The 9,909-nt window shown below is 40.0% G+C and overlaps 2 protein-coding genes across 2 annotated transcripts; one reads left to right on the forward strand and one right to left on the reverse strand.

Annotated features, from left to right (window-relative positions):
- The first annotated feature begins 106 nt into the window (after window positions 1–106).
- bnip1a (BCL2 interacting protein 1a) lies at window positions 107–4,161 on the forward strand. The gene is made up of 6 exons (XM_063484188.1): window positions 107–229; window positions 1,449–1,541; window positions 1,656–1,747; window positions 1,829–1,933; window positions 2,415–2,533; window positions 2,723–4,161. The coding sequence occupies exons 1-6, from the start codon at window positions 149–151 to the stop codon at window positions 2,917–2,919; spliced, it is 687 nt and encodes a 228-aa protein (XP_063340258.1). The 5' UTR covers window positions 107–148; the 3' UTR covers window positions 2,920–4,161.
- Window positions 4,162–5,677: 1,516 nt separating this feature from the next.
- On the reverse strand, window positions 5,678–7,134 carry nkx2.5 (NK2 homeobox 5). Its single transcript, XM_063484201.1, has 2 exons — window positions 6,786–7,134; window positions 5,678–6,291 (listed from the first exon to the last, which is right to left on the reverse strand). The coding sequence occupies exons 1-2, from the start codon at window positions 7,132–7,134 to the stop codon at window positions 5,678–5,680; spliced, it is 963 nt and encodes a 320-aa protein (XP_063340271.1).
- Window positions 7,135–9,909: the final 2,775 nt, after the last annotated feature.

Here is a 9,909-nt window from a genome sequence, read left to right on the forward strand (position 1 = left end):
AAAAATGACCCCATAAAACATTTTTCATGCAGTCATTGTTGATAACGACGTTTTTTGCGTAACAAAACACGTCAAACAGCGACGTTGACGTACGGACTTCAAATTGGCCTCTTTGCTTTCCGTAGCTCCAGCCGGCTACGTTGGCAACATGGCGTCGTCAGATGTCCACGTCCGAATATGCGAACAAGAAATACTCAAATATGACTTGGAAATTAAAGCTCTCATCCAGGTGCGAATATTTCTTTGGTAAGATTGCTTAGTGCTGCGACAGGACACGTTATTTTTTGAGCGTGTCACATAGCGGAGTTGTATTAACTTGGCCTGATTTTATGAGGCGTAGCGACCGCCTCCGAAAGCCTGCACCGGAACATTTTCTATCAAAGTTACAAAGAGGCTGTAAAAAAAGAATATTTTCAGCCAAGTTTTTATGAACAAGATGTTGTAATAATAATGTAGATAACCAGCCGGTGTTGTGTTGCGCCAACTAGTGATTTCCGGTATATACCAAAAAATGATTGCCGATGTTTAAACGGCTGCAAATGATGATCCTCCCAAAACAGGTCACTTCTTTATTTTATATATAACCCCTTCATAAATCCCGTTGATTGCAGCCCGTTTACATTATAAGCAAAAAGAATACTTGCCATAAAAACACATCTGAGATCACTTTTTGGTACATCACCTGTATTTAAACTGTTTAAAATAACTTGTTAAAGCTCTAGTGTGTTAAATATTTCTATCATGAATAATTTAAAACTATTTAGATTCAGAAAGTTGAGATTGAGATTAAACAGCTCCTTTTTGTAGGAGAGATCTGGCCAAGAGGCTAAGAAATATTTGCGATGTTTCTTATTTCTTTATTCTATATGTTTCTGTCCTATATAGTCCTGTTGACTACAACCTGTTTATCGGTGTAAAAAAAAAAATCTATCTTTCTGGCAGCAGGTATTTAGATGTTTTCATTTAAACGAAGGATTAATGTAACTTATGGACCTAAAATCAAGCATTATTTTCCAAACATGTATCGGATCAAGTGTCTCACTTTTGCGACAATAGTAAGCACAAGGCAGTGTAGGACCATATTTGGTAGAAACTATTCATATTTTAAAATGATTTTAGAGCATATTTAAATATAAATGGGTAAGTTAAACTCTATTCTGCAAAACTTGTCAAAAAATATTAGAAAGCTGGTTAATTTTTTTTTTTTTTTTTTGGGGGGGGGGGGGGGGGGTGCCAATGAATAAATACGTTAAAAAAAATCCACTTTGCAGGAAAAAGTGAAAATAGTTAAAAGGTGAGGAGGAGGTCTAAAACAATGCGAATTCCACAGTTCAGCTTGAGAAAGCAGTGTTAATATGCAGAACAGCTGTCGTTTCAACATGTGAACAGTAACAGCAGTGTAGCAATGAAATGTCATGACTTTTATCCTTGGTTCAACATTTTACCAGGATATCAGCGAGTGCACAGGCCCTCAAAGCAAGCTGACAGAATTAAATGGAGAAGTGAAAAAGAACTTCCTCAGCTTAAGACTACGGATTCAGGTGAGAGATTTTTCATACGTCACGTAATCCCAATTAATAGGCTGTGCATCGGTTGCTTGAACTTTTTTTTTCATATAATTGTAAGCCCTTGTGGTTGTTTTGCTTCCATGTTAGGACTTGGAGCAGATGGCAATGGAGCAGGACAAAGAGTCAGACAAGCAAGCCTTGATGACTCAGGTAGAAGGCCACAGAAAACAGATGCTCAGGTAATGCCTTTAGCCCCCTTTAACACTTTAAAAGCCTACTTAATAAAAGTTTATTAATTTTGTTTTTTGTATTTTTTGCAGTAACCAGACAACCTGGAGGAAAGCCAACCTGGCCAGCAAACTTACAATCGACAACATGGAAAAGCAGGCCCTTCTGAATGGAGCTGATGATTCTGTGAGACAGAGGTGAGCTGAAGATTGTCCTAATATTTAAAGACCACTAAATCTCAGCTTTGCACTTAAGCAACTTTTGCTTAAATGCAAAGAAAAAAGACTATTGGGGAGCGTGCTTTTTCTTTACGTGCCCCATTTTTGTGGAACAACCTCCCTCAAGATATTAGGCAGGCATGCTCGGTGGAGGTTTTTAAAACTAAGTTGAAGACCCACTTGTTCACCCTATCCTACATGTCTTAATTCTGTGCCATTTAGTTTTTAAAATTTTTATCATTTTAACTTTTATTATGTTTTTAACTTGTTATTGTGTTTTTAACTTGTATTGCTATGTATCACTTTTATTTATCTCTTTATTTTCAAATAGCTGTACAGCACTTTGTTTGAAAGCGCTTTATAAATAAAGTTATTATTATTATTATTATTATTATCATTATTATTATTATTATTATTATTATGTGATGCATTCTGTTTGCATGCATTCTTTTTAAATCAGGAAGATGACCAAAGAGGGTCTGGCCCAGACCACCAGCGACATCACCGAAAATCTTATGAGCATCAGCCGAATGATGGCCCAGCAAGTTCAGCAGAGCGAGGAGACCATAACGTCACTAGGTTGGTGAATGAACAGTATCCTGTTGTTTTGATATACTTGTTTAATTTTAAATGGCATTAAAGCATTCTTGTTTACTGAGAGTAATTTAACAGGTTACACTGTGTTAATGCACACACTCGGAATATAATGTCTATTTGTATCTGTGACAAATGTGTAGCCCCACATTTTTTTTTCTTTTCTGTTTAAAGCAACCTCCTCCAGAACGATCCTAGAGACAAATGATGAGTTTAAGACCATGACAGGGACCATTCAGATTGGGCGAAAACTCATCACCAAGTACAACCGGAGGGAGCTCACCGACAAGCTGCTCATCTTCCTGGCGTTAGCTCTGTTCCTCGCAACAGTCCTCTACATCCTAAAGAAGAGACTGTTCCCCTTCCTGTAGACCAGAAGGGTTCTCCCGTGAGCATGAATGGTACTTTCCATAGTCAGTGGGAATGATTTAAACAACTCTGAATGCTGCGTGCCATGCTAGACGCATTACGGCGTCTGCACGGCGGAATGCAAACTGCTTACTTGACTGAACTGAGACGCTGCTGAGAGTGAAATATTGTCCACGCAGAGGGAGAGTGACCTACAGGCCTGCAGCTCAGAGGCAGACTAAAGGAAAAAAAAATTTTTGGCTTCAGGATGTAAAACGTGTCTTTGTGTGAGGGAAACTTGTTTGCTGATTATTATGAAACATGAAATATGGTACAGTATGAGGATTATCATGGTTTCATTTGGAAAAAAGAAAAGTCATTTTTAGCTTCAACAGTTTTTTATTGGCAAGTCAATCACTGAACTATTAAAGTAGCATGCAATGCTATTAATTACTGTTAATTTTAAGGCAAAAAATGCTATGTAATGACATTATATTACAGACATATATATTTGGGATCAAAACAAGGCCTGTACATGTTTTTGCATCACCAGTGGAAACCAAGCCATTTACCACGATCCAGTTTCCCACAATTACTGTTAATAACGTTCCAGCTTTATATGTAAATGCTATTTGTCGGAATGCACTGTGCAACTTACATTATTGTACTCCGTAATGATGAATTAATGTTGTTTATGTGAAAAGAATATTTAAGTACTTTTTAACTTTATTATGATTCAGGCTCAATTGCACTCACTCCTCACTGTGTTTTCCTACTTGAACAGCACTCGTAGGGTGTATATACACTTCTAACTGTCCCTATGTTTATTCACTTGGCATGCAAATCAAAGTAAAAAAAAAACCCCTTTATTAAGTGTAAGACTGGATGCAGTCTGCTCCGTCTCTGCCGGTGTGGCTCTGCAGCAAAGCAGAAAAGCTCCGAAAAGCACCAGCAGTGTTCACACTGGCAGAGATAGGACAGCATGCAGCCCTGCCTTTCTTCAGATAAGACCCGGAAAAGCAGATTATTCCAACCTGTTTCCCTCTCCCTTTCCAGCGTGAGTGGAGGGTGAGGGGGAGGGATATTTTTAGGTTTGTGTGGCGCTGTTATCTGACGTTCCCTTTTCAACACCACAGAGGAGAGGGTGGCCAGAGAAGCCACATGACCTTGCCACCCTTTGGGCAATTGCCTGGCATTGCTGTTTCATTTTTATTATTTGTAAATGTCATCGCTAATTATTAATAAACACAGTGGCTCCCGTCTTCTTTAGTGTGTCTCAAATGTGCATTTGTCACTGTATTGTTTACAGTAAGATAGCAGACAATAGAGTATGTGTGAAGAGACCTGAGAGATGCCTAAGCATCTCTTACTTGTGTAAAGTGGCGGCAGTTGGACAGAGCCAATTTCCAGCCTGTTCGTATAGCCGCACACTTAGACAAAGCCTTTGGCTCTCTGTCAAGCAAATTGGGCCATTCTTGCATTTAGCACCAAGATACTGACAATTGAGTGTTTGGGTTTGTATCTGGATAAGTGGGCAGAGGTCTCTGAAGTGTACACGACACCACACTGATGGTGTAAACACGGGGATCGGGTGGCTAATCGGAGACCTCGGCAACTTCACATTCATTTGGTAAATTTGACTTTATAGAGCTTTGGTATTGTTAGTATTTAATACATACTTCATTTTGATACTGGGTGTATGTTCAGTTGAAGAGTAACAGCTGTGTTACAATAAAAGGCGAAAGGTTATATTACAGTAATTTTCAGTAATCCAGTGTACTGTCCGTAAAAAGTTGCATATCTTTGATCTGGTCACACCTTGTATTTGCCACCATGTTTCCAAGTTGAGGGAATAAGACTATTGACTTTTAGGAACAAAGAGAAGATGAAGAAATAATTCATATAAAATTTATCTACATAAAAAACATCATTCGTTTCAGGTTTTCTGTATTGGAACCCAGTTTGAAACATTTTAAAAGGTCAAGGTCACGGCTAGTCAAAGCAACCTTATAAACACGTGTAAAAAGTACATGCGGCTGACAGTGGGTTGTAAAAAAAAGTGTAAACATTTAACAACCTTTTACCTTGTTGAAGCCTACTGAATGAAGCTTTCTAATAGGTACTTGAGCAGTTTAACCAGAAACAAACCATGGGGTGGTTTGATAGATGTCAGATTTTTTATTTTATTTTTATGCATGTTTACCAGTATATAACCCACAGGTGTGCATTATATGTGCTGTTAAAATTATAGTTTTTTATTGGATGATTTAGTTGAATTCTTGTGGGGGGTTTTGTGATGTACAGTTAGATAACAGAGCCAAAACAGACACGATGAGGATGTGGTTGTATGCTAAAAATTTTAATAATAATAATAATGGTAGTAACAATAATAATATAGAATATATATACAATTATATCATATAATTAAGTTGCAAGTTGTTTTGTTTTCCACCGAAAATACTTTTTGTAAAAAGAAATATGTAATAACCACCTTAAGGAAGGTGTGGAAAAATAGAAAGTGAAATCTGGCAATTTCTAAAATTAAAAAATGGCATTTATTATTTTATTTTTCGCTCAAATGTGCGCTGAAAATAACTTAAAATGTAACACGTTTAGAGAAAAACTGGTGCAGAACTCAAACGGAAACTACGAGAAATAATTCATCAAATACAAGTAAATTACACAAACTCCTCAATGTTTTAATTCGTTGGTATACACGCATGCAGTCATAAAATCCTATTAAGGTAAATTAACTTCTTTTTTTCCTTCTTCTTCTCTTTTTTACCACGTCCTAATGCCGTGTAAGGAAGACACCCCGTTACTGGAGGAGTATGTGTTCTGGACGTTACTGAAATCCCCTACCCCAAAGTTCATGTAGTTGCCGTTGCTGGAGGTTCCTTGCATAGTCTGCATTGCGGCTGCGGGGTAATTGCATGCATAGTTCGTGTTGCAGCTGGAGCCGGTGTAGTTGCTGAAGGCTGTGTAGTTGTTATAACTAAAATGGTTAATGTGACCCATACTGTAGGAAGGATTGTAGCTGGTCGCGTCACCCGCGAGACAGGGCTTCCCATCCCTCACCAGCACCGGCACCGACACCCTCCTGGGCGGCGGCAGGGACACCATCTCCAGGCTCTGGTCCTGCTTCTGCCGCTTGCACTTGTACCTCCTGTTCTGGAACCAGATCTTCACCTGCGTCGGGGTGAGTTTGAGAACCCCGGCGAGGTGATCTCTCTCCGGGGCCGAAAGGTACCGCTGCTGTTTGAAGCGGCGCTCCAGCTCGTACACCTGCGCCTGGGAGAAGAGGACCCGGGGCTTCCTGCGCCTCCGAGGCTTGGGCCGGTCCTGATCCTCGGCCTTTATGTCCTCCACAGACTCTGACGGAACACTGAATCCATCTGATTAAGGCAAACACAGACAGAAAAAGCACAGAGAAATAACTGAATTAGAATTCTTCGCGGTTTTAGAATTTATATTCATATTTTTTTATTTTGCGCTGTTATAACGATCATAATAATTGGCACAGGTTCGGGCAGATTGCCCCGGCCATCCGTGCGACCAATCATGCCTAATATGATTTACGCACAACGCTATGATTTCTCATTTCATACCAAAGATGTCAATGATAGTTTTGATTTTGTTATATTTTTCAAATTGATTTTCAAATCAGTATTAAAGTTCACCAACTTTCATTTATGTTTAAATTTCAAAGGTTTAATTTTAGGGCCTTTGTCCAGCAGCCCCAGTTTTTCTTGTATACTTTCTTGTGGTACTTATTGCTTTAGGTCAGATAACATTTAGAGAATCTGTCATTATTCAAATCAAGCGCATGTGTATCCAGGCCTAGGTTTAATGGGCCTCCAAACTAAAGACAATTCTTTCTTCAGCTCACCTTTTCTTCTTTTCCCTTCAAACGCATCAGATTTTCCATCCTTATCTATTTCCATCTCCATGAGGGATTTGCCATAAAAGGTAGAAGCAAAGTTAAGTGGATTGCCTCTGCCGGCTCTGGAGTCGTGTGTGTCCTCTACAAGCAGCGAGGCGGCGGTGGACGAGATGTCCCGGAGAGGCTCCTGCTTCATTCGGCCCAGCATACAGGAGGAGGAGGAGGATGTCGCCACGGTGCAGCAGTCCATGCGAGAACAATCGTCCAAAGAAGACGCCAGAACGTCATGAGTCTGCTCCAAGTTTAATATATCCTTAACAGAGAAGGGAGTGGACGTGCTAGGGCTGGGAAACATTGCCAAAAACCAGAAAATGAAAAATAATCTGTTAATCTATCACATGGAGGCCAAAAAGAAGTCACCCCCCCCAAAAAAAACCAAAAGAAAAAAAACCACCTTTCCTTCTTGACAGTGTGTAATGGATTTACGTATAAGTTTGGTATACCGGACTGTTCTTGAGTGAAGTGTGCATTTTGAATGTCAACTCTGACTCCAAACTTTTTTCTTGGCCCCTCTCTCTCCCTCCTTTCAGTGACGCAGAGAATGAGGGAGGGACGGGGGGATCCAGTGGGACCTTGAGCTCTGGTACTCCCATTTACTGACGTAAAGTGATGTCTAGTAGGCTGCATGTTAGGCCTGATGTTGGTCATAGGCCTATCTCTTAATTTGCAGCAAAGTAGCCTGCTTAACCAGCCTTTATACTCTGCCCAGAGCAAATAGGATTGCTGTAAATATTCCACTAAATCAGTACATCCTTTCATCCTGTTGGAGAAACACATCTTATTGTGCTTTGATTGAGGATGTCACTGGTTTATAAAGCTTCTAAATGAAGTATCCATCTCGCCGGATAGTGTTTAGCACTGCTGTAGTCCATTACGCACAATACAAGCTCCGGATGTTTATACAGGTCTTCAAGTACCAAATAAATAATTTATCTGACATACACATCAAAAACTTGCATTAGCGACCACTGAGTTGCATTGTTTAACTTTCTGGGTGGAATCAAAATCCATTAATGCGCCTAGATGGTCGTCCGCGCGTGTGTGCTTGGGGTGTCGGCCCGTGGCTCTTCCGAGGGGAAACAGAGCAGACAAGCGTCAAGAAGGAGGGAAGCAGACAACAGGTTGGGTCCCTGAACAAGGAACCTGAAACCAGGAGTCACACACTCTGCTGTCTGCCTCTAAGAGATTTTTGGAGACGCTGTCTGTCTTATCAGGACGTGATAACAGATGACAACAAGCTCCCACCCAAGCTGCAGGCCAGGTTATCCTAAAAAAGTGTCATGTGTGACACTTTTGTCTTATGGCAGTCAGAAAGTCCCAATTCGTTCAGCCGGGTTTAAATTTTCTGTGCATCTTCTCTGTCCTGTTAAATACAGGCGCACTGAGATATCAATTAAGCATACAATCATTTAGTTCTTAATTTAACAATGATAATGTGGGCAATATGACTTTAGCTGTCAGCAGTGAAATAGAGACAGCTGTGCGTAATGACGCGTAACCTACATGGGTTTCCCCTCGCACCATTGGCACTAAACCTCCTATTAATGCCTGTGGAGACGGTCACAGGAGACAGACAGTATTATCGTTTGTTTTATCTTCAGCGTTTAGCGCAGCCACGGGGTAAATGGGTCCCCCCGTCTCCGATCCAGCGATTGTGTTTATAGTTTTAAAGACTATTTGTGCGCCTCGCGAGCTGATGAATGGCCATAAAATCTTTCTCGGGCCCAGCGAGAGTCAACACTAGCCCGGCTCTTGTCGTAATAATTGGTTAAATAAAGTAAACGCGCTTCGGGGAGGCTCAGAACGTGAGGGAAACGTTTTCGACATGATTAATTTAGACTGCCCATGCGCAGTTAGAATGAACGTTTCCATATTTTTTATGGCATTAATTGCAAAAAGAGATTTAAAGAAAGGAGCCATATTATGAACATGCATGCAGAATTAAGTGAAACACTCAGTCCTACTGGATGCTAACTTATTCTGTCAACTGTAAATTGGACATGACAGGTCTGGCATGTGTTTTATATCCCTAATGCTTCGTCCTGCAGAAGCCCCGCGGTCCCCTTTGACCTGTCTTTCTGCAGCACATCTCCAGCTCAGATAAAGCTTCAGATAAGGTTGCTTAAAAACTTCCGCTGCAGGAACGTGTGGGTATTTTGAGGGTTGTGTGTTAGAGGGAGGCTCACTGCGTGTGTGTATGAGAGAGAAAGAGAGATAGCAGGATTTTGTGGGGTCTTAGACCGTTGGCTGGTGCTCTCTGGCCTCGAGGATTTTGGATAATTTAAATCCTCTAACTGGCTGATTATTTGCGTTTTGCTATATAATAGTTAACAATTAGATTACACTTTCCCCGTTAACTTTATTGTTTCAAATGCCAGAATATTGCAGTGGTGGACAGAGTAGACCGATACAATTAAAAATTGTCCTTCAGCTGACCTTAGCTGTGCGTGCATGTATATAAAGTCAGGTTTATTTTGCGAACGCTGAATGTACTAATGTAAATAACTTTACCAGTCAAAGGACATTTCTAGGAATTCTTCAAATAAAATAAAATTCAACATTTTATTGAAATTCGTGAGTCCAAAGACTTTTTTGGGAAGAACAAAAAAATAGCATAATCTACATTATATACATGATATATTATACCAGCTATATTATATTCTATAATTTGTCTGTTATTCCAGTGGTTAAGTAAAAAACAAAAAATAACCAAAACAAAAAACCCACAGAAACTACTGTCAGTACATGTAAATATGCAGGTAAGCATGCACATAAACAATTATGGCATATATACACTAAAACACAAATATGTGGTCAGTTCTGAATAGTGCTTATTGAAAGACTTATTTAAAAAATAGAAATCAAATATATACGAAAACTGTATTACTGTGCAAACGTTTATATCAGAGTCTGATCAGTCACACTCAGTCTGTTGGAAGACAGCAGCCCCAAACATACAGGAGAACAATGCCTGCGGGAGATTTGGTCCGCTCCCTGCAGAGGCCAGATCTCAACATCATAGTCAGTCTGGGATTATGTGAAGAGACTGAAGACAATGAGAAATTGTGGC

Source organism: Pelmatolapia mariae, linkage group LG2 (genome assembly GCF_036321145.2).
Source record: "Pelmatolapia mariae isolate MD_Pm_ZW linkage group LG2, Pm_UMD_F_2, whole genome shotgun sequence".
NCBI lineage: Eukaryota > Metazoa > Chordata > Actinopteri > Cichliformes > Cichlidae > Pelmatolapia > Pelmatolapia mariae.

Excerpts from the sequence above, each read along its gene's own strand:
- bnip1a (XM_063484188.1), top strand. The coding sequence starts at position 149 with ATGGCGTCGTCAGATGTCCACGTCCGAATATGCGAACAAGAAATACTC. Across the intron at positions 1,542-1,655 it reads GCTTAAGACTACGGATTCAG|GACTTGGAGCAGATGGCAAT; the intron begins GTGAGAGATTTT and ends CTTCCATGTTAG. Across the intron at positions 1,748-1,828 it reads CACAGAAAACAGATGCTCAG|TAACCAGACAACCTGGAGGA; the intron begins GTAATGCCTTTA and ends TATTTTTTGCAG.
- nkx2.5 (XM_063484201.1), bottom strand. The coding sequence starts at position 7,134 with ATGTTTCCCAGCCCTAGCACGTCCACTCCCTTCTCTGTTAAGGATATA. Across the intron at positions 6,292-6,785 it reads TGAAGGGAAAAGAAGAAAAG|ATGGATTCAGTGTTCCGTCA; the intron begins GTGAGCTGAAGA and ends TGCCTTAATCAG.